The sequence below is a fragment of the Siphateles boraxobius genome, unplaced genomic scaffold (genome assembly GCF_051911475.1).
Source record: "Siphateles boraxobius isolate OS27281-9 unplaced genomic scaffold, OSU_SipBor_1 13, whole genome shotgun sequence".
Lineage (NCBI taxonomy): Eukaryota > Metazoa > Chordata > Actinopteri > Cypriniformes > Leuciscidae > Siphateles > Siphateles boraxobius.
In genome coordinates this window covers 918,889-943,445 of record NW_027508733.1, presented here as the reverse complement: position 1 = coordinate 943,445, position 24,557 = coordinate 918,889, and the positions used below count along the sequence as shown (strand labels likewise).

Here is a 24,557-nt window from a genome sequence, read left to right as displayed (position 1 = left end):
AATAAAATTTTGGCATGCCTAAAGTGTATTAAGACATGTCCATCATTTCGGTAATATGGTTGCAGTCAAACCAGATGTAAAATATACTAAATAAAACTTAAAGCTCAGATAATACTTATTTTGACTTTCAGAAAACAAACATCCTTGTTTAAAAATTGCACCCGGTTCATATTATTTGCTGCTTTAATTATAATTCACAACTAAATTTTTCTTACTATAACAATTATCTTACTATAATTTCTTACTAATTCACTGAATAAGGAGGGGCTTCACTGAAGGAGGAGGAGCTTAGCTGAAGGAGGAGGGGCTTCATTGAAGAAGGAGGAGCTTCACTGAAAGAGGAGGAGCTTGACTGAAAGAGGAGGAGCTTGACTGAAAGAGGAGGAGCTTGACTGAAAGAGGAGGAGCTTGACTGAAAGAGGAGGATCTTGACTGAAAGAGGAGGAGCTTGACTGAAGGAGGAGGAGCTTCACTGAAGGAGGAGGAGCTTCACTGAAGGAGGAGGAGCTTCACTGAAGGAGGAGGAGCTTCACTGAAGGAGGAGGAGCTTCACTGAAGGAGGAGGTTTTTTTTTTCCATAGTATTTTTTCCATACTATGGAAATCAATGGGGCCCATCAACTGTGTGGTTACCAACATTCTTCAAAATATCTTCTTTTTTGATTTCATGTCATTTGAATTATATTACTGGCAAAAGTGATTTACATAGACATACTGTCATTCACAATCGCACAGCTGTGTCGTTTCTGGTGTCTTCTCAAAAAAGCCAGCTGTGAAAAACTCTTTACACACACAGAACACATGTGAAGCTTCTCGTTGGCATGAAGTTTCTGGTGGTTCCTCAGGCCTGACAGCCAGTTCAACTTTTTATATATGAAACTCCTCCCACATTGATCACATGCAAACAGTTTGTCTCCAGAGAATTATAAAATTATGAAAAAGAAACAGAAAGTAGCAGTTCAAGAGTTCTCTTTAAACAACTACTATTCAAAATGTATGATTTTAATCCATTAAATATCCCTGGAACTTTCCATGAATGGGGTACATTGATGCATTAATTATTATTATTATTGTTATTTCATCATAATTAACCCACTGGTGCTGTTCGGTCATTCTTTACTTAATTTTACGTTTTTATCTTTTAGAATTGTTTACTTCATCGCAATGATATGGAACTTGGTAAAGGTTTTGGCACTTGCTGTGTGAACACACACACATAAAAATCATATAAAAGTTTAAATGATCCTGAAAAAATAGTCACACTTGTGTTGTTCACAGTCAAACAAGAGGGCATTGGAAATTAATGGGAGACTAATTTATTCTAGTGGAAGCGTTTGGTACTGCAGCCAAACATCTCATTGAAAGATCATTTACTGAGATATCAACCTCAAATGTGCAACACAACTTTAGATATGTGACTTTGGGTTTCTTACGGTTTTAGAGTAAAACCTGCTTTGGAAAATAGATATTTTTTATATAAAAATTGAAAATGGTATTTTTGTGGATTTTTCAAAGGAATAAATGTAAAAATGTATCACTCTTTAAACTTTTTTCACTTCAGCCAAGTGACCAAACTTTAGTCTGTGCTTAAATCATTCAAGATTTACAACAGTTTAAGCAGGAAATTTTATTTTCAGGTCTATGCTCCAAAAATGAATAAATGGATTATAACTACTGCATAAATATAATTTAGTACCATAAAATCCCCTAAAAATACAAAATATTAAATAAAAAAATATTATCAAAATAAAATATATTACATTGATTTCAGTGAAATAGTATTTTTTTTTGACCAACAACAGAACAGTACTAGAGGGCTAATTATTTTGTATTATTAAACCATTAGAGGCACAAATCCAATGTTTTTATATCGAGAACTTTTAGATATTTTAAAACAACGCAGTTATCAAAATGTTAACAATTCAAAACTTTAAAATGTTATAAGTTGTTTCCATCCATCCATTCATGACAATTTATGAATAAAGTATCATTCGATCATCAAAATCGTCACTTCCTGATAAACTGGCACCAAGCATCAACACAGACTTTGTATATTGATGTCACTAAGAAAAATGAAAGTTGCTCTTATGTTCAGCTCTTATGATTTTTTTATAAGAACACACACTAAATCTGATGAACTGCTCCAGCCTCATAAATACAGAATGAAGCGTACACCAACCTCTTTGTTCTTCAGTATCTTAATGTTTTATTCTGCAGGATTCTGGATCTCTCGGCTTCTGTCAGCACAAAGACAATAACAAATAAATATGTTATAATATTTAGTTTGATAATTTATTCATAATAATGAAAACACATGATTTCATTTAATTGACTACCAGTGTTTATTTTGGCAGCCATTTTTGATTTAGCCTTAGTCTTCATCTTCAGACAAAAATGCTTATTGGTCTTAGTTACATTTTAGTCATCTTGTCCTTCATAGTTTTAGCCTTGTTTTAGTTGACCAAAAGTAATTGCATTTGTCAACTTTTAATCGAACTGCAGTTACTGACATTCATTTTGGTGGCTATTTTATAGTCTTTAGAACAAAAAATGTCATTATTTTCCTTGAGAAATCAAGGTAACAGGCTGTATTGACATTCCACTCTTCAGCAGTAGCACTTCATTCATTCAGAAACGAAGCAAGTGGCTGTATTTATGGACGAGTCATTCAATCTCACGATTCATCAAACCCACAGATTCGTTCACGAATCACCGCTGTGTGCTGCAGTTCTGCTGTGGCGTTTCGTTGCAAATTAGAGCAAGAAGCCTACTGACAATACTGTTTTAAATATATTACATCACTTAATGTTACCCTTATGTTTGTTGAACCGTTGTATAAAATCAATGTTACATTTGAAATCGTGTGGATATTCGGGAAACATTACATTCTTGCTCGTATACTATGATCAACATTAAAAACACTGCTGGATATCAGCCTGCATTTTGTTCGCAGATTTAGTCGCACAAACAAGTGCAAGCGGTTTGTGACAGAACACAGACCGACTGAATGACACTTTAATGTAGGTAGAAAACCTCAAATGAAGATCGCTGAACTCACAACTTACCTGTCTGTGTTTTCAGATCTTCCGCGCTTCTTCAGCAGTGTAGAGACGAGAGCACGTGCGCGCGCATGGTTGCCAGATACTATAGAAAAGACCGGGTCGAAAACGTGTTCTTTTAAGCGAAAAGCTCTGCCTTGGGTTTAAATTATTGAAATCTGGCAACCGTAAACATGAACGCTCGTAAAACAGTCTGTAACGTGTTGTCTCCTCCTTAATTCAACAAAACAAGTGGTTTAGGTGAAGTTTCAGTCTCGTCTTTTTTCGTCAACGATATTGCGTGTTGATATAGTCACAGTTATCGTTTAATGACCTGGGTGTGGTCTCTCATCGTCTTTGTCTTAGTCAGGGGGAAAAAAAACGTCAACGAACATTTTTCGTCATAGTTTTCGTTAATAGGACAAACAAAACAAACCCTGATAATTGATAAAAGAACACGTTTACACATGATAATCTTATTAGATGATTAGATAGTTGCATTTGAAAGATTTTACTTTCAGTAAAAAAATATTGCAATAGACTGTAAAAGGTGTTTTTATGCATGTTTGGCCTGGGTTTTTGTTGCATTTACACTGTTCTGACCACTAGGGGTCACCGTAGAGACGGGTGTCGGATTGTTTCGAAGCCTCGACACAATATGGCACATTTGATTCAACTGCTTCAGTGTTTCACGAAGCCTCGATCTGCCCACCACTACCAAAATGATCACAAAGCATCATAAATGAGCATTAAAAACATATAACCATAACACCTATTAAAATAGACCTACCAGAGCTTGTTATTCCAGCACCAAACAATTCAAGCACTGCAACCATTCCACTCAAAGGAAGTTGCATATTTAAAGGGAAATGACGCTCTCTGCGGATTCCCTCAGTAGCGCCCCCTATTGACTTGGCTACAACAGGATATTGACAAGAAGTAAAGAGGCTTTTCAGGGGCCTGCTTCAGAAAGGAAGTTAAGTGAAAACTCTGAGTATGTTAACCCTGAAATGAGGCAAACTCTGGGTTTTCCGTTTCAGAAGGAGGTAATCAGAGTTAGTCAAGCCCGTTTCTGAAAGAAGGGTAACTTATTCTCAGAGTCAGTTACCATGGTAACTTACTCTGTGATCCTAACCTGGTCAGGAGCAGGTTTTCTTATGTAAAACCAGAGATTTTCTTATAATAAATGCATTTTCATTTATTATTCTTTAGATATTTTGACTGGACACAACAAGACAAAAATGCTAAGTAAGAAAAGCATTTTTTGCAGTGCAGTACATTCATTCATTGCACATTTTTCTATATAACATCGGAGAGAGCACATTAGTAAAGCTGCTGTATCAGAGCGGGAAGGAAAGTGTGCCTCAATCTCTCACGCTCTTTCTGAGAGTTTTTGTGTTGTTTCCTCGACACAAACTCATGAGATCCATCAAAGAGGAGTTTCACAGGATTGCAGGACAGTGGTGGAGAAACCGGTTTAAATGAGGATAATCTGATAAATGACGTTCATTTGATAACATCTTGCTGTGACCTCTGAAAGTAACCTAATAATTAGATTTTCCTTTAGGATTTGCGCTGTGTTTGGATGCATTGATGACATGCATATTCCCATCATCGCACCTTCCGGAAGTGAAAGAGATTACTGTATGTGATGGACGGATAGTCTGAGATATATGACATAACCACCACAGCTGTTAAATACACAAATTATTCACAATTTATTTGGTCATCTCTATTTCCTACAAATACAAAAGCAACAGTTATTCTTTTTCCTGTTGGATTTTAATATTCTTCCAGTATTGTGTATCTCCTCTTCATCTGTCAGTGATGTACACGTCCAGCCTCTGTCGGCCCAGTAGAAATCAAATGTTCATTTCATTAGCCTAATTAAACAAATGTAACAGGTTGGATTAGAGAACATTTAATTATGTGAAAAGAGCATTATACTGAAATAGACACTGAATTATATTTATCTAATATGTCAAATGTTTGTAAAGTCATGTAGCCTACAGCCATGAACCTTTTATGCTTAAAGATTTAACTGATTGAATTATGAATTTATTGTTCACTTTTAGTTGCTGCCACTTTTTTTGACCATGAAAATGAGTATTAGTTCAATAACTTACCTTTCTGTCAGTTTTCACCTGATAATATAACAGTGAATAAGAATTATACTTGTGTATTGACTTGTAGCTGCAGTTGCTAGTTAATATTGTGACAATACATTTAGTTAGTTTAATTTTTCAAATAACCAGTGGTGGAATGTAACAAAATACATTTACTCTGTATTTAAGTATACATTTGAAGTACTCCAACTCCACTTCATATCAGAGGCAAATATTGAACTTTTTATGAAAAACTGACTTTTTACACATAGATATTAGATTCTGAAATTAAATATTATATTTACATTTAGCTAACGCTTTTATCCAAAGCGACTTACAATTGCTATATATTTCTCACAGTGGATTTGAACCCGGGTCTCTCACACCAAAGGCATGTGTCTTATCCACTGCGCCATCACCACCCGCTTATATACAGTATATAATAGAAACGCTAGATCAATGTCCTGCAGAGTTTAGCTCTGCTGTCATAGAACGGTTTTGCATATTCAAATATTTTTTATTATGGTTAAATTCTTGAGGATGCGAGTTGATTTTTCCCTTTCCCTAAGTATTCTTCCCTCTTTCTGAAAAGATTTTAGCGACATGGCAGCCGTCGACTGAGTTGACCCTCTAAACCTGTTGGTAGACCAATCTGTTTTATGTACTTTACATTATTTTTCTTCTAATAGCGTTGAAATATAAGCGGATCTAGACCTTTTTAAGGCCTCTCCGTATGCAATCGTGTTCTCCTTCCATGAAATGCGAAATACCGTTTTGTTTTCTTCCAGTTTCGCTCCATTTTCCTGGCTGCTCTCTTAAGGGCCTGTGTGTGCTCGTTGTACCATGGCGTTGTACTATTTTCTTTAATCTTCTTTAAGCGCAGCGGAGCAACTGTGTCTAGAGTGCTGGAAAGGAGAGAGTTAAAAGTTTCTGTCACAATATCGAGTTCTTCTAAGCTATCTGGGATGCTGAGATGATGAAACTGATTAGGAAGATTATTGATAAAGCAATCTTTAGTGGCAGAAGTGATAGGTCTAACATATTTGTAACACGGAGTTGGCTTTGCAGCCTTGGCTAAATGAAGTTTACACAAGACTAGATAATTATCTGAGATGTCGTCGCTCTGCTGCAGAATTTCAACGGCATCAACATTGATTCCATGTGATAATATTAGATCTAGAGTATGATTACGACAATGAGTAGGCCCTGACACGTGTTGTATAACTCCAATAGAGTTAAGAATGTCTTTAAATGCCAATCCCAATGTATATTTTTCATTATCTACATGTATATTAAAATCACCAACAATTAGGACTTTATCTGCAGCCAGTACTAACTCTGATAGAAAGTCAGCAAATTCTTTGATAAAGTCTGTATGGTGCCCTGGTGGCCTGTATACAGTAACCAGCACAAATCTCATGTGATTTATCATTTACGCTAGATATTGTTACATTTAGCACCAACACTTCAAACAAATATTTGAAACTAGTATTCTTAGTAATTCTGAAAATATTACTATAAATTCTTCATCACGTCACATCTGTCCACATAAAGAAGGAGTCTCGGCTAGTAGGCTATATTGTGTGTGAGGTTTGAGCAATATACTAATTGATTTTGGCCAGTGATAATCTCTTTGTTCTCTGCAACAGAAAAGCCGAAGAACTATAAAAAAAAATATTTTCCAGAACAAGATTTTCCAGGACATTTTACATTTTCTCTAATTTTCCATGTGTTTTCCATGACTGGAAAGTTTATCAGCGATTTTCCAGGTTTTCCAGGATGAGTGGGAACCCTGACAGAGCGCAGAGCTTCAAGATCTGTGTCCTTTTACCTCACACACACGCACTGAAAATTTCAAAAACTTTTGGCCTTTTATGTCTAAACAGGAAATTAAAAAACAGTCAGAAAGATGGAGAGACTCAAGAAAAAGTGACATGTAGAAAACATTTCTGAATGGTTAGTTGATGAATTTATGTATCTTATGTGTAGATATCTTCTAGTCATTGATAAGCATATTCTTTCTTGATTATCTATAATTCGTGTTCCGGGGGCGGGGTTTATGTAAATTTTAGGGTTAGTGATGTCACTAACCCAGGAGGAATGTTGTGTAGTTCCTACCAGCCGTTTGTTGTAGTCCATAAAAAGCAATTTCTTTAATAGAAAATATCTCCCTTTCCTTTGAACTTTGAGCGTTGTAACTTTGCAGATGTTGTTTATGCTCAAACAGCAACATTACACACTGTAACGAGGTTAGATGTTACGGGAAGAAGAACATTCAACAAACTTTAATATCAAAAATAAAACAAATACAAAATTGAAGTAAAAGACAGCAGCCCCTCATGGACGACTGCTATCACATATAACAAAACAAACAACACCGTCCTCTCTCGTTCTCCACTGTCGTCGCTCCTCCTTTTATGCTTCTGCTCCTCCATGAGAGATACGAGACCGGTGCGCCGCGCAGGAGTCGCTCATCAGTAGGGGTTCTCCGATCAGGATTTTTGGGGCCGATCACCGATCCCCCGATTACTGGAAGCTGTATCACCCGATACCGATACCGATCACCGGTTACAGGGTCTATTTGAAGCCTTCTATTTATCATGTAGCATTATTTATCAAACTATATTTAACACCAATGTACATTAAGTATTACAATTAAGAGAAGACAACGTATCATGAATTGACACCTGTGTATTTATTTGCAAAAAACATGTCCAGCATATTAACTTAGCAGCCTGTGCTTGATTATAGGGAACAGCTTAGGGCTTGACAAATACAACTTTCCTGTAGAATATAAAATAAAAAAAGATAAAAGACAGAACATATGAGTCTTTAAATTTAGCTTTAGACTACTTTAAACTAAAAACTGCAACAAAAAAGGCTATAGCCAAAATAATGTTTTGAGTCAGTCAGCCATCAGTTTTTATAATACACTTAAAGGACCACAGTTAGTAAAGTGCACAGCAAAAAAAAAAAAAAAAATACAAATAAAAATAGTTCCCTTTCAGTCGATAACGTCAGACGTAGTCGACGGTCGACTGAATGGGGATCGCTAGAGAGCCTATCATCTTCGATTACTATTGAACGAGCCAATGGAATTTGGCGTGCGTGATTTGCATCACACACTCCGCCCCTGCGGCGCGGGTATAAATACGGAAGTGGATGCACGCACTAGTTGCCTTTCGCTTCGGAGCCGTTCGTCTTTGATGTCTCTGAAGAGTGCTGTTGTGTTCAACGAGCGAGTGTGTCGGTGTTCTTGCGGGAAGACCTCTCCAGTGTTGGTGTTCTACAGCGTGGTGCAGCGGTGATCGCGAGCTTCTCAGCTCTCAACTGCTGTTTTAACAGCATCAAATTTCTATTGTTTGTTTGTATGTTGACGGTTGGTTAGAGGGCGAGAGGTGAGTGCTTCACTGTTGGTTGAAAGACTATTCAGTGTTTGCCGCGGTCATTCCCTGTGTGCTCCGGCACTGGTGACGGTCCCATTTCCTAAAAGAGCAACACGGGTGTGAGTGCGTCTTTTTCAAGATGCCATTCCATCCGTGCGTTTCTGGGTGCGGTCTGGCGCTATCCCCCTCTGATGGTCACGAAAGTTGTGTCGCATGTTTGGGCTTACAGCATGCCGAGGCAGCTTTCGTGGATGAGTCATGTTCTCACTGCGGGAACATCGCCATCTCGGTGTTGAGATCTAGACTCGCCTTCGTCAAAAGCGTTGGTGCAGTCCCCACCTCTGGGCCCCGCCCCTGTTCTTCCTCTGGGTTACCTTCCCAGAGAAAGACTGGGGTGCCGTCCAAGCTGGGTGATCTGAGGATCACAGTGAGGGGTAATCCGCCCGGCCAGGCCCCGTGGATCCCTCACTCCTCTTTCGCACCGCAACCGGTGGAGCTCCCCATTGATCCTGCTGGTCCCTCTGTAATGGACAGGCCAGCCATGTCATTTGGGGCCCCTCCAGGGGATAGCATGTCAATCGCAGCATCGGAGGGGGAGCTGAACTCTGGAGATGACGACTCGGCTGCACTGCCTCCCTCTGGGAGACCAGTGTTGCCCGAGCCAGATCCAGAAATGTCAACTATGCTGAAAAAGGCCGCCGAGGCGGTAGGGCTCGTGTGGAACCCTCCACCGTGTCCCGAGCCGTCTCGGTTGGATGATTGGTATATCGGGGCGGGCCGTACTGGTTCTCAGTCCGCCGCCCCGGTTCCTTTCTTTCCTGAAGTGCATGAGGAGCTTACGAGGGCATGGATGGCACCTTTCTCTGCCAGAAACCGCCTGAGTGGCTCCTCCCCCCTCACTACCCTTGATGGGGGAGTGGTGAAAGGTTACGAGGCTATCCCTCCAGTGGAGCGGGCCGTTGCGATGCAGTTGTGCCCAACGGCGGCCGCTTCCTGGAGAGGTGATCCTCGTCACCCCTCTAAAGCCTGTAAGTTCTCGTCCGCTCTTACGGGCAAGGCTTACAAAGCTTGTGGGCAAGCCGCTTCCTCTCTGCATGCCATGGCGTTGCTCCAGGTCCACCAGGCCCAGGCACTCATGAACATGCACGAGGGTAGTCCGGACCGTGAGCTCATGGGTGAGCTCCGCACTGCAACTGACCTCGCCCTCCGGGCGACGAAGGTTGCAGCTCGTGCGATCGGTTCGGCGATGTCCACACTTGTGGTCCAGGAGCGCCATCTCTGGCTCAACCTGGCTGATATGAGAGAAGCGGACAAGGTTCGGTTCCTGGACTCTCCCATTTCCCAGGTTGGGTTATTCGGCGACGCTGTGGAGAACTTTGCCCAACAGTTCTCTACAGCCCAGAAACAGACGGAGGCTATCCGGCACATCCTGCCTCGGAGGGACGCTGCTGCCTTCACCCGCCCTCCGAGGTCAGATCCTCCGCCTGTTCGTCGCCGAGGGCGTCCGCCCGCAGCCGCCTCAGCTCCCGCCGGACCACCGCAGCAGCCTACACCCAGGTTCCGGCGTGGAGCCGGCTGCGCTCAGCCTGCTCCAGGCGCTGCCAAGCCAGGTGGTAAGCATAAGCAGAAAAGAAAACGCTGAACCTGGATGCTGAACCTGGATGGCTCCCAGGGATTGAGGAGTTGCTCATGGAGTGGTCGCCGATCCACTCCCTCTGGCTGCTTGCAGGGCCGGCTGGAGTTTTTTGTTATGTGTGTGTTTGTTCCGCCACTGGCCCCTATAAAAACAGGGTCAGCGGTACCCACATATTCAGAAAAAGAGCTAATTTTTTCATTCCTGGGTCCCAAGTGGACCAGTCTGGCGGGTGTGACCCTGTAATAGCCTTGCATCCCCCTGTAATAGCCTTGCTTCCCTTGGTCGCCAGCAGGCAGCTTGGGGCGTTCGAGGACCCGGTCATCCGCCTTCTCACGTCCCCCTGCCGCTAGTGGAGACAGGTAAGTGTTGCAAAGCACACTAACACCACTCTCTCTACTTTGCTGCCCCACCTCAGGCTCGGCTACCCCGCTCAAGTCAGTGATAATCATCACATTAGGTGTTGAGCAGACGTGCTCCTGAAAATCCAGTGATATTCATCACACCGAGTGTTGAGCAGTGCTTCTGACTTGTGCGTGCTTATCTTATCCTGCTGGCGAAGGATTTGATATAGCCGCTCCTCCAGCCAGTACGAAGGCCAGTTGTAAACTCGTTCTTCGTGCTACTAGAGGGTGGGTCGTGACCATCTTGGCCCAAGTTTGGTCTGCAGCTCCGACCTGAAAGACATGTGCTTCAGATCTCTACCTTCCGCACCGCAGGCCATCCTGTGTGTTGCGTGTAAGGGTGGAGTATCAGTACAGTGTCCTTCCTTCGAGTGCTCCAGAGCCCGTTGGGTCTTCAGGTCAACTGGAAGAGAGTAATCTCGCCCACGGGCTGAGTATCTCTTTTTCAGTTTTGGAGATGGACTCGGTCTAACACGTCTCTCCAAGGAGAAGGTGTTCAGCTGGTGTTGAAGTGAGAAAGGGTCCCACTGAAAGAACTTTCAGAAGCTCCTGGGGTATATGGTAGACGCAGCCGTTGGCTTCCTCCATATGTGACCGCTCAGCGCTAGCTTCATGATCGAGTCCCGAGGTGACCGTGGCAGAGCAGCTCACCCTGTGTGACTATAGTTCATCCCGGTCTGCTGCCAAACCCTCTTCAACAGAGGGGCCATGTACAAAGGGCGTGTTTTAACGGGGGCCTGGGCGACCCTCGACTACACGGGCATTCGTGCCTTGAGTTGTTAGACATTGCGACCGTTGCGCAAGCTTCCCTTGCATGTCACAACTCACCCGTCACCTCCTCCTTGGAGTCAGAAGCTTCTGAGGACGCTTTGTTCCACTCTTCCCGCTCTACTCAATCGTGCCGCCATCGAGCCTCACGACAGTTATAGCCAGGGCAAGTGGAGACTCCATCCCCTGGGTCAAGCTGGGTCATGACCATTCCGGGGCCGCTCAGTTGCCTCTCCGGTTTCGTCTTCCTGCCAGTGTTTGTGTAAACCGAGCGGACTACCCTTGGACAAACACTGGCTCTCAGCTGCCCCAGGGTCCCGCAGAAATGCGTTTCCCCAGTGAGCCTTCTAAAAGCGACTGCGACTCATGGTCGCCTTGCGCCTGCTCAAGTCAGTGAATTCATCACACTTCATGTTGAGCAGAAATGCTCCTGAAACTCGGTGAAGTTCATCGCACTCAGGTGTTGAGCAGCAATGCTCCTGTAGCTCATTGAGTTCATCACACGCACTGCTGAGCAGAAATGCTCCTGTTGCTCAGTGAAGTTCTTCGCACTCAAGTGTTGAGCAGAGATGCTCCTGTAGCTCAGTGAGTTTATCATACTCAGGTGGTGAGCAGAAATGCTCCTGAAGCTCAGTGAACTTATCACACTCAAGTGCTGAGCAGAAAATGCTCCTGAAGCTCAGTGATCTTCACATGTTGTGTTGAGCAATGCTCCTGTCTTTTGCGCCCGTCGCCTGCACCTACGTGCCAAGTCAGGAGAGGAGCAGGTCTTCATAGTTGCCCCTTATTGGCCCAACTAGACCTGGTTCCCATCGACAGCCTTCCTGACTTCCCCTGAAAACTCTTCAGGGACGGGGCACGATGGCACCCGCGTTCTCCCCCGGAGATTCCGGGCGGTCTTACATCTGAACGCGGAGGTTCAGGTGGCTGTCACAGGCATGTGATAATTACCATCACTTCTGCGAGCACCCCCTTGAAATGGGTAGCATGCTTACGCCTCTAGAAGTGGAACCTAGTCATTGAGTGTGTCTTCTCTCCAGAGGAGATCCTGAAAGCTTTCGATCACTTCAGTGCTCTCTTTCCTGCAGAATGGGCTGGAGTAGGCTGTTTTCCTTCACCCTCAAAATGATGTTGCCTCGGTGTTTAAACGACGCTCATGGTGTTGCAGAAGTGTGCAGAGGCACGTCCTGATCGTCAGGTTCCTGAGGAGCAAGGTCTTTAAATCCTTTCCGTCCCTCTTTATCCTCTTGGGCCTTGTCCCTGGTGCAACTGCACTGCAGAGACCGCCCCTGAGCCACTGCAGGCAGTGAGTTAAAAATTCTGTTATATCAGTTCTCCTGCTCGCGTGGTCTCTACTAGAGGGTAGGGACTTGCTCGCTTTCGGTCAACGTATTGTGCCTGGAGTCTGGGCCGGCTAACTCTCACAAGCTGAGACCCCGGCTCGGATTGTGCCCAAGGTTCCTACCTCTCCCGTAATAGGAGCAGGTGGTGAGCCTGCAAGCGCTGCCCTGGAGGAGGCAGATCCAGCCCTGGCTTCTCTGTCCGTTCGCTTGGACGTGTACAGAACGCAAGCCATAGACCTCAGACCAGCTCTACAAATATCTGTTGGAATTCAGCAGAGAGGGAAGGCTGTTTCCATGCAAAGTTGCACTTAGTGCTTGCCTTCATTTCGGTAAAAATCCGAGATGCAACATGTCCACTTAGGTGTTGAGCTCCTCTATGATGAGTGTAAAGTGCTCCGCCTGGGCGTTGACGATATGCTTTGCTTAACAGATTCTAGAGTTGGGGGCTGGACGACACATAGTTGAACCGCTGCTTCCCGTGGGCTCCCTTCTCATGAAGCCAGTTTCACCGTGAGCCCGGTTCAAGTGTCGGCTTGCTGCGCCATTCCCCTCCTATGGACTGGATACGTGCGCCTTTCTACTCCAGTTGAGTTCCCTTAAAATTGAACCATGTTGAGTTCCTCCACACCCCTCCGACGTCGGATGTGCGGAACGGAGGGAAGGAGGACATAGTCCCCTTGCCACTACCGCTGGACCACCGCTGACCCCGGGTTACTCTCGGCTCCTCAGCGAAAAACTAACTAGTGCGTGCATCCACTTCCGTATTTATACCCGCGCCGCGGGGGCGGAGTGTGTGATGCAAATCACGCACGCCAAATTCCATTGGCTCGTTCAATAGTAATCGAAGATGATAGGCTCTCTAGCGATCCCCATTCAGTCGACCGCCGACTACGTCCTCCGTTCCCTCCTTCAGGGAACGGTGGGTTGCATACGCAACCAGGACGTTCTTAAGCATCAATATTTTGGTAAAATTTTTTTTTTTTTTTTTTTGCAAGAACCCTTGCAAAATTATTTTAAACAGATTAAGAAAGCCACCACTAGCGGTCACATCTATGGTTAGATTGATTTGTTTAGATCCAGTGAAGTTGTGTCCCACCACTGTTTCTAAGGATCGATATTGTCCCCCACCAATTTTTGTAACATTGAGGCACGCACGGATGTACCTAATACAAATAAATAAAACATCTCCAGTTAACTAGCAGAGCATTCGTTTAGTTCGCTATTAAATAAGAAATACAGCGCTAAAATGTTTTTTTTTACTCGTTGCGTTCGCGCTCGTTGCCGCGGCGATCGGTTGCATGGATACAGTTGTTCTCTGTGGCTCGCGCGCAGTCTTCACTCAGACGCGCGCTTCAATCTATCGCCGTTGTGGAGACTCTATTCATTCCGGTGAAATCACAAAATAAAAAGCACACAACCGTGTCCCTGCTGGATATACTGTAACCACTGATGAACATATTCAGTTTTGATGAGAGAAAAAAAACTATACGAGTGCGGATTAGAACCCGTAACCTCTGACGCTTGGCAAAGGATCTACTGCTAGACCATTTAAGAAGTCAAACGTAGTTTGCGGATCGATGGATTTATTTACGGGTTGAACGGAGAGGCTGCACAGTTTGACAAGCCTCGTCCTGCTCGCCACACACACATTTAAGCAATTGGCAGACGCTTTTATCCAAAGCGACTTACACTGCATTTCAAGGTACACATTTTACATTCTTATCAGCTCTTGCTTTCCCTGGGAATTGAACCCATGACCTTGGCGTTGCAACACACTAAAGTTAGATAAGTGAAATCATAATCAACCACCCATTTAAAAGCTTTATCGAGAAATTTAAAACATGGAAAGCCCCGAAAGCAAATCATAATATTTTTACTAAAATTATTAAATGTTTTATTCTTGATGCAAGGAGCAGACAATTTTTTTTTTCACTTTTCTTCATAAAAGTGTAAAAACATTACACAAATTAACATAAAATTAATTATTTAGATATGATGTTTCTTTGTCCTGTTACTCGTGGCTGGTTAGGACCGACTAATAGGGCAGAGATGCGGCATCGGCTAAAGATGAACTACTTACTCTGATTGTTTTTTGTATGACTGCATAGAGCAGATGATTGACTGAAGCTCTTCCCACATGCAGTGCAGTGATACGGTTTCTCTCCAGTGTGGATCCTCTCGTGTGTTTTCACATGTCCTGACCGAAGGAATCTCTTGTCGCAGTGTGAACACTTGTAAGGTTTCTCTCCAGTGTGGATCCTCTCGTGTTTGTTCAGGGATCCTGACCGACTGAATCTCTTGTCGCAGTGTGAACACTTGTAAGGTTTCTCTCCAGTGTGGAACATCTCATGTTTTTTTAGGGGTCCTGAATCACTGAATCTCTTGTCGCAGTGTGAACACTTGTAAGGTTTCTCTCCAGTGTGGATCCTCTCGTGTCTTTTCAGGGATCCTGAATGACTGAATCTCTTGTCGCAGTGTGAACACTTGTAGGGTTTCTCTCCAGTGTGAATTCTCTGGTGCCGTTTCAAAACTTCAGCTGTGATAAAAGTCTTCCCACACTCGAAGCACATATGATTTCTTACACCAGTATGTATTTTCTGATGTGCTTTTAAATTCTGCAGATGTGAAAAACTCTTTCCACACAAAGAACATGAATGTGGTTTCTCCTGTGAATGACGTTTCAGGTGGCTCTTCAGGCCTGAAGTCAACAAAAACGTTTTACCACATTGATCACATTCGTGCCGTTTCTCTCCAGTGTGTATCCTCATGTGTTCCTGAAGGTTTCCTTGTTGTGTGAAACTCTTCCCACACTGATCACATGAGAACGGTTTCTCTCCAGTGTGGATCCTTGTGTGAACCTTAAGACTTTGTTTGTGTGTAAAACTCTTTCCACACTGATTACATGAGAACGGTTTCTCTCCAGTGTGGATCCTCATGTGAACATTGAGATTATTTTTGTATGTGAAACTCTTCCCACACTGAGTGCAGGTGAAAGATTTCTGAGATCTTCTTTGATGTTTCTCCACTTCATTTTCATCCATCTGGTCTGAAATTAAAATTAAAAAAGTGCTTAGTAGATCAATCAAAGAGAAAAAATATATAAACCACTCATGTAATAACAGAAAGTATTGAGTTGTGTTCAAACAACTATTATACAAGATTATGATGATTTTGATCCATAATGAAAAGGCGTACATTGACGTACTAGATATATGAGCAATATCACACTCGTAGCAGTGCGATAGGGCTGTATTTTAGCACTGATATACAGCCATATCGCACAGCTACAAGTGTGATATTGCGTTTATACAACAGTTCAAAGGCACAAGAGTGAGTAAGTAAATGAATAACAAACAACAACCGTGTGTCTTTAAAACCCTCTTTTGTGCAGAACTACTTCCTTGTGGATCGATTGCTCCTGTCTGCCTTGCTGCTGGGTTGTGTCTGTAGCTTCGTATATCTTTGTTTTGAATCATTATTTACAACCATTCCCTGTTGTTTATACTGCTAAATACAACTTACTCAACATCACATATTAACCCGACATTAGTGTTGGGCGATATGCTCCATTTTCATATCGTCCTATCGTCAGCCTGTGAGATCGGCGATACATGATATTATCGTGAGGGGGGCGGGGTTTACTTATTTGGTTATTAACTTGCTTATTTACTCATTAATTTGCTTGTTTTATTGCTTCATTTTATATGAGAATATTTTTCTATTTTGCTTATAGTTAGTTGAATGTCTAAAGTGGACAATAGAAATAAAGTGTTACCGCTGCTTTTGATTTTCACAGATGGCAGAGTTGTGCTGTGTCATTAAACGTTTTGTTAATGTGCTATGGAAACAAAATACTGACGAACAATGATGCAGTTTTCATCTTGGATCTGTATAAGATATGCGTGTGTGTGTGTGTCTGTTAAAACAAGCACTCTTGACAATTTGTGAATGGATCACCTTGCAGTTCAATTTTGATGTGGGATGTAGGCCTAGTTTTTTATTCTGTTTTAAAAACATTTTTCTTAGAAGCAGGGGTGATTCTAGGATTTTATAAATGGGGGGGGGGGGGGGCACAGGGGGGACCAAGAACCAGTCAAGGGGGGCCCATGGGAAATCAGCTAGAAAATTCAACTAGAAATAAATACTTGTTTAGAAAATTTTAAGCACGATTTAAAAAATCTTTGTAATGGCAAGTGCCCTAATATGGTATTAAATGTGGCACTGCACAAGAGCCTGAAAATCATTTTGTATTTTACATGGATTGGACCACACAGTTTTGTTCTTATAAATAAAAAACATCACCTAGGCATTAATTAGTCATTTAACATGCTTTATTCTCAACGCAAACATTGAATGTGTGTGTGTGTGTGTGTGTGTTGGCAAACGTTCTCTGCATAAAATCTGTCTCTGAAATATTTCTTCTTAAAGAAACCTTTGATTTCCTATTGCTGTGTAAAAATAAACAAAAACCCATTATTATCTAAGGGATTCTCTGTTGATAGCGTGAAGATTGTCGATACTGTTTTTTCGGACCATAAGACTGTAATTTTAAGTTCTAACTTTCCTTGTGGCGCGCCGAGTAATATTGCTTCTGCCGCGGTTTCATCTCGCATACTCAATCCATGCACAGCTAGTAGTTTTTCAGCTGCTTTTAATGTCTCTTCTTTTTTTTCCTTGATCGAGTCACACTCTCCCTGTATGGGTTTGGAAGAGTTGGTCGATCAGTTTAATTCTTCTTGTTTAGAGATTTTAGATGTGGTGGCTCCTGTCAAAGTCAGGGGAAAAAAAGTCAAATCACAGCCCTGGTTGAACAGTACTACCCGCGCTCTTAGGCAGGAGTGTAGGAGGGCTGAACGCAAATGGGTCAAAGATAAATTACAAGTCTCCAGAAACTGTAATAATTCTAGAGTACTTTTCTTGACTATAAATGCTGTTCTTCATCCTACCGCTACTCCTTCATTCACTCCTTCTGCTAAGATGTGTGAAGAGTTCTTAAACTTTTTTATTGGTAAAGTTGATGGAATTAGATCTCAGATTTCATCTGTTGTCAATGATTGTATTGCTCATGTTGACCCTACGGACCAATTAACCTGTTTTATGCCTGTTTCTTTGCAGCAGCTTAATGATATAACTGCTCATATGAAGCCCACCAGGTCTCCTGGTGATGTGCTCCCTTCTTCTCTGTTTAAGAAGGTACTTGATTCAATTGCCCCAAGTATTCTGTCTATTATGAATACAAGTTTGTCATCTGGTGTTGTTCCGGTTAGTTTTAAGCATGCGGTTATTCAGCCCCTTCTAAAAAGAAACGGCTTAGACCCCTTTGACATGAGTAGTTTTCGTCCGATTTCAAAATTGCCTTTTATTTCGAAGATACTGGAAAAAATTGTGCATGCACAGCTTAATGACTTTTTAATGAGGAATAACATCGCCGATAGATTCCAGTCAGGTTTTAGAGCTGGTCATAGTACAGAATCTGCTCTTTTGAGGGTCTCTAATGATATCCTCCGAGGTGTTGATTCTGGAAACCGTGTTGTTTTGCTTTTGTTAGATCTTACAGCGGCATTTGATACAGTTGATCATAACATTCTCATTAGTCGTCTTAGGAATCAGGTTGGTATTCAGGGCTTAGCCCTGAAATGGTTCTCTTCCTATTTGAAGGATAGGACTTTTTCAGTCAGTTTAGGGGATTATTTTTCTTCTGTTGCCCCTCTTGTGTGTGGGGTTCCACAGGGCTCTATACTGGGACCAATTTTATTTTCCCTTTATATGCTCCCTCTAGGCTCGATTTTTGAGAAATTTGGGATTCAGTATCACCTGTATGCGGATGATTCTCAAATTTACTTACCACTGAAACATGGGCATAAATGTGCCATTCAGTCTCTTCGTGCATGTTTGGCCGAAGTTAAGTGTTTGCTTGCGAATAACTTTCTCCAATTAAATGAGGATAAGACCGAGATGATTTTATTTGGAAATAAGGGCTGTGTGGATGATGACTGCCTGGGGTTGTTTCCTGGGAAAAAATTGTTTAGCGTGAGGAACCTTGGTGTCATTTTTGACTCTGAGCTTAAATTTGACCGGCAAATCAATGCTGTCGTTAAGAATAGTTTTTTCCATCTTAGATCAATTTCTAAATTGAAATCTATCCTTTCTTTTGACGATATGGAGAAGGTTGTTCATGCCTTTGTGTCATCCCGTTTGGATTATTGTAATGTATTGTATCTGGGTGTGAGTCAGGCTTCTCTCTTCCGCTTGCAGCTCGTTCAGAACTCAGCTGCCAGACTTTTAACGGGCACTAAGAAGAGAGAGCACATTACTCCGGTTTTAATTAAATTACATTGGTTACCCATACGATACAGAATTCAATACAAAGCTTTGTTGTATGTTTTTAAGTCTCTGCATGGCCTAGCACCTGAGTATGTTACTGATTTAATCAGCCGCTGTCAATCAAGTAGATCTCTGCGCTCTAATGACCAATTGCTTCTCATGGTTCCACGATCCCGTTTGAAATGTAAAGGTGATCGGGCATTCTCTGTTGCAGCTCCTAGGCTCTGGAATGACCTTCCTCTGTCTGTAAAAACTTGTCCTTCATTGGGTGCTTTTCAGAGTGCGCTTAAAACTTACTTGTTCTCTTTAGCATTTGACAATGCTTTGTAAGTTTTTATGTCATATGTTTGCATTGTTTTTATGTCTTTGTTTTTACTTTTATTTTTATTTTTTTTATACCTTCTGTACAGCACTTTGGTTCCACTTGTGGTTTTGAAAGTGCTCTATAAATAAAGTTGAGTTGAGTTGAGTTGAGTAAGTATATTACACAGAGTTGCATGTAGTTATGGTGTTAGTTAACATTCTCACATTTTAATGTTTACCACGGCACAATTTTTTTGGGAAAAGATTATTGTGCCTTTAGTCTTTAAAACAACAAATAAAGTAATATTTATCTATTTTATATTTAGGCCTATGTGGTCGTGTGTGCTGCCGCGGAATAACACTGAAAAGTCATCTCTATTCAGTCTGCCGAAGTTACATTAGCTAATAACGTTACTGGCTTGATCAGTCACACATGAAAGTAATCAGACTAACATATATCAGACTAACATATGGTGCGATATTTCAAAATATATACTGTAATTGAGTGTGTTTATACCATTAACTGTGACGTTCGAGGTGTCGCTCTCTCGTACTGTTTGAAAAACGCGGACTGTGATTCTGCTTTGCGAATCGCAAATCAAGCAGTGATTGACAGCGCTCTGATCCAATGGCGTTAAGGCATTGTCAGGTTGACAGTAAACCTAGCCCAATGTTGGGGGGGCACCAGTGCCACCCTGTGACCCCCTTCTAGACACGCCCCTGCTTAGAAGAGTCCTCATATGCGCGTGTCGGTGTTGTCGCAAGTGTTAGGCTATGTGGTGATGTCGTTATGAATTTAGGCAAGGCAAATTAATTGTAGCCTAGTTCCTAATATTAATTTAATAACAATACTAGCTTTATAATAATAATACTAATAATAATAATTTAATACATTCATGGTAAAACGAGTCAATTATCGTATTGATATCGTCAAAGTCATCTGCCATCGGCGATATCTCAGACTATTGTCGATATACGATACTATCGTCTATCGGCACAACCCTACCCGACATCGCTAGCTTCAATCTAAATCGTTGCTTGCACAACAAGCTACTAATTCGCTAACCTGTTAGCGTGCCATACGTGGGCTCTTTATTTATTTATTTAGCTCGCGCCTTTCACACATCCATCAAAGCTGTTGTAAGTATAATCAGTCAACAAACACAGTGAGTCATGTCATCTTTTCTTATTGTCACTTGCACTTCATGTAACATGTATAGTATAGCCTTCTCCATCTGCACAGGATAAATGCTGGGAGATAGTCAGGCTGACGGAGAAGATTTCAGAACTAGAGACACGCATCCAAACTTTAATTGAGGTTAATTGTAAGAGTGCAAAGGCTTTAGATACTGCTTTGGATGTGTTAGGTCCAAAGTTACTCTGTGCCCTGTTTTGCAGGTATCCTATAAGCTCCTCCCATCAATTCCCCAATTACCTGGGTCTGTTGGCCAGCCTTTAAAAGCTCCTGTCTAGCTCCACCCACTCTCTCTCTCACCCTGCAGCCGGGAGCAGCAGCATTGTCAGCAGCAGCCACAATTGACCCTTCGCTAAGCCACGCCCGAAAACCGCCACTGGCCAATCGTGTCTTAGCAACCGTAACTAGGCGCGGGAGGTCTGTCAAGCTTTCGAGCGAGGGACACATGCCAAAGCGTTGTGCGTATGGATTGTGCAAATCTGATACCCGGTATCCTAAAAGTTTGGACGGGGGAGTGGATTTTTTTTCCTTCCCTAAAATCTAAAATCCAAGGGGAGAAATGACGGGCGTGGATCAAGCAGTGTGTGAGACTCCATTCACATCTAAATGTCGACAGGATTAACAAAAACACCTATTGCTTGGAAGTTGGAGATAATTACGGTTCTTTGTTCATAATGCACGTTTTAACGTAAAATAAGACGATTAAAGACAAGACGGAGGCTCACTGACATACTTTAAAATATATTTCAGCATTTTGTTAATCGACGGCCTACTAAGTTACCCCTGACTGAGTCACTTTAACCCAATCCGATCGCGGCTATCCCGATGTTAGTGTTATTCCACAAGATTTATGGATAAACTGTTTGATTTATAATTATTATATTAGTTTCACATTTCACTTACCCTGCTGTGCACGAACATAGCTGTTCCTCAATTTGTGTGTTTCCCATTTGAATGGTCAGCGTATGAGGCGCTGCTGCTGCGACTATAGGCTTTAGCTTCAATTTTTATTAAATTATTCTCTAATCGGTTGCATATTATGTCGTGGATATATCCCTCGAATGCACACTGCAGTCCCTTTTGTCTTGCTCTCTCAGATATTTCACATGTTCGCCAAAAATTACTAATTATCTCATTGGGAATGTCTGACAACGGTGCATACACACTGTAATAGACAAGCTAGACGCGAAAGCTTGACAGGCGTAGCAACAGTAACTAAGGAGGGCGGGGCTTAGCGAAGGGTCAATTGTTCTTTGTTTAACTTTGTTTGTAATAAACCTTATTTTTGGTCATAATAGATGTTTGTGACTCCTCTATGTTGCCTCCCTTAAGCCAGGGACGTAACAGGATGCGACTAACTTAGAGAACACTGTACATTGTTCAGTTCCGGCTGAAGTATAGCCTGTGCAGCAGAGCAATTGGGTGACAATGAGACGGTGTAGTCGCGGGACAAAACACTGCTCTACCGTTCCGATTACAACATCAAACAGATTCTCCCCACTCAGTGAAACACCCACTGAGAATCCTGTTGAATGTGCCGTAGTTATTGGCGATTCTATTGCACAGAACGTGAAAATAGAGAAACCAGCCACCATAGTCACATGTTTGCCGGGAGCCAGAGAGCCTGACATCAAAGCAAATTTAAAAGTGCTGGCTAATGCTAATCGTAAATTCTCTAAGATTAGGGGAATCACGTGACCCTCTGACAGAGATGGCTGCTTGAGTCTTGAGCTCCCCTACTCGGCATCGATTAATCATCCGTTTAAGTTTAAGCTTCGGCACTATCGCAGCATATTTGCTCTCTGGATTTGTTAACAGTGAGTGATGGCTAAACGTCAACTTTTACCAGCCTCTCCGGAGAAAAAACGTCTGAAAGATCCTGATAACGACGCGCTGCGTGTCATGGTTGCTGACGAGTTGAAACTACAGTTTGGTGTTGTCCGAGAAATATTTAAGGAGGAATTTCAACCGATTGCAGAAAGAATTGGTTCCCTGGAGAAAGAGATGAGAATGATTAGCAACAACTTTGATAATATGCAGACGGCAGTTCGGAAAGTTAAACAAGATTCGGCTGCAGTTAAGCTGACCGTAGATATGCTTCAAGACAAGATGGCGAGACTGGAAGACAAGAGTCGTCAATGCAATATTCGCCTCGTTGGTCTTAAAGAAGGGGAAGAGGGCAGCGACGCTGTGGGCTTCATGCAAACTCAATTATCCCTGTGGATTCCCTCTCTTAATAATAGACCGATAGAGATAGAGAGGGCCCATCGCATTTATGCCGGGGACAGCAACAGAAAGGGGCCGCGAACATTGATTTTCAAACTGCTACGCTTTCAGGACAGAAACGCGATCCTCAAAGGAGCCCGATCTGCGGGTCAAATTCTCCACAAGAGCAGTTCGCTTCTCTTCTTCCCTGATTACAGTAACCAAACCGTCCATGAAAAGACGCGAGATGAATCAATCTAGGAAAAAACTCACGCAACTTGGAATAACATCCTTCATGATATATCCCTCTACGATCAAACTGATGCATCGCGGATCAACCTCTCTTCTCGAAACGCCGGCCGAAGTGGAATCTTATGCTGCCCAGCAACAGGCATTCGCTACGCCTCTGCCCATATCTGATGACACACCAGCGGGAATGTTAACGGACACCAACAGCCCGTAATCTCTAGGAACGGATTTAAAGACCAACGCCGCGATTGTGCCGAGCACTACATTGGTGATCTGTGATGCCGAGTCGGCCTTTGGACTCGAGTGATCGACTGTTATGTTGGCCACGTATTCAGAAGAGGTTGATGTTCTGGCAGGCAGGAGAGTTCGTTCCAACTCTCCGCTTACTGCCCTCTCATTCGGTTCCTGTTGTTGTTCCTTTAAAATTTCAGATGCCATGAATTATCCATGTAAGTCCACAACTGTTTGTTTTATATTCAATGGGAGATACTTTATTATGACTGATTTATGGCTCTTAATGTAGTATCTTGGAATGTCAATGGTTTAAATGGTGCCATTAAGAGAACTAAATGCTTGGATTATTTAAGAACTAAGCGAGCATCTGTTGTATTAATACAGGAGTCTCATTTGAAAGCCTGTGACGTACATCGTTTTTAGAATAGGCACTATAAATTAGCTTCTTTTTCTTCATCTGCTAAGAAAACGAAGGGGGTTCTGATATTGATAGCTCGACGCCTTCCCTTTTCCATACATAGTTCAAAGAGTGATGCAGACGGTCGCATTACTTGTATACTCGGTACATGGTCCAATATTAAATGTGCTTTTGTTTAAGTTTATGCCCCTAATGAACATGATAGTGCATTCTATCAGCAGCTTGTTCGGATGATACTAAGTTTTAGAGATTATTACCTTGTGATAGCCGGTGACTTCAATGCTGTCCATAATCCCCTACTTGACAGGTCTCAAGTATCTCACTCTGATTTAACCTCTTCAAAGTTGTTCAATGATTTTATAAAACAGGTCAACGTGTGCGACATATGGCGATTAAGGAATGATAGCGCTAAAGACTATACATTTTATTCAGCTCGCCACAAATCATATTCGCGCATTGATTATCTGCTCGTATCACCTGCTTACATTCCATTTATTGACAACGCAGATATACTACCCCTTCTTCTTTCAGACCATTCCCCAGTAACTTTTTGTCTCCTCCCATTTTCCGCTCCCTCTGGGCGTAAACGTTGGAGATTTAACATATCTTACTCCACGACCAAACATTTCTATCACAACTGCGTACCTCCTTAGTAGAGTTTATTGACTTGAACAGTGGTTCTTCAAATAATCCACAATCCTTATGGGAGGTAACAAAATGCTTTATCAGAGGGAAATGCATTTCTTTCTCTTCTTTTCGTCAGAAATCTAGAAGTAGCTGCATAAATGAGTTGGAGAGACAAATTCAGGCGTTGGAGCAGGACCTTAAAAACACCTACTGTCAGCGGAAGGAGGAAGAACTATGTGCAATTAAATACAAACTAAAAGGATTACTTTTGCACAGAGCTGAATTCATTATGCATCGAACAAGGCAATCTTATTATTTCAACGGTG

General features: G+C 42.2%; 1 protein-coding gene across 5 annotated transcripts in view; it reads right to left on the bottom strand.

The window, feature by feature from the left end:
• Positions 1-24,557, bottom strand: part of LOC143735712 (uncharacterized) — a 237,035-nt gene that overhangs the window by 31,562 nt on the left and 180,916 nt on the right. For 2 of the 5 annotated variants that reach the window (XM_077225894.1, XM_077225893.1), the window contains one exon: positions 13,627-15,722. In XM_077225894.1, coding sequence (XP_077082009.1) covers positions 14,749-15,717 — 969 coding nt within the window. In that variant the 5' untranslated portion in view covers positions 15,718-15,722 and the 3' untranslated portion in view covers positions 13,627-14,748. Of the gene's footprint in view, positions 1-2,178; positions 2,237-3,064; positions 3,094-3,827; positions 15,723-24,557 lie in introns of those variants that run through there. The other 3 variants (XM_077225897.1, XM_077225895.1, XM_077225898.1) reach the window with 3 other exon arrangements.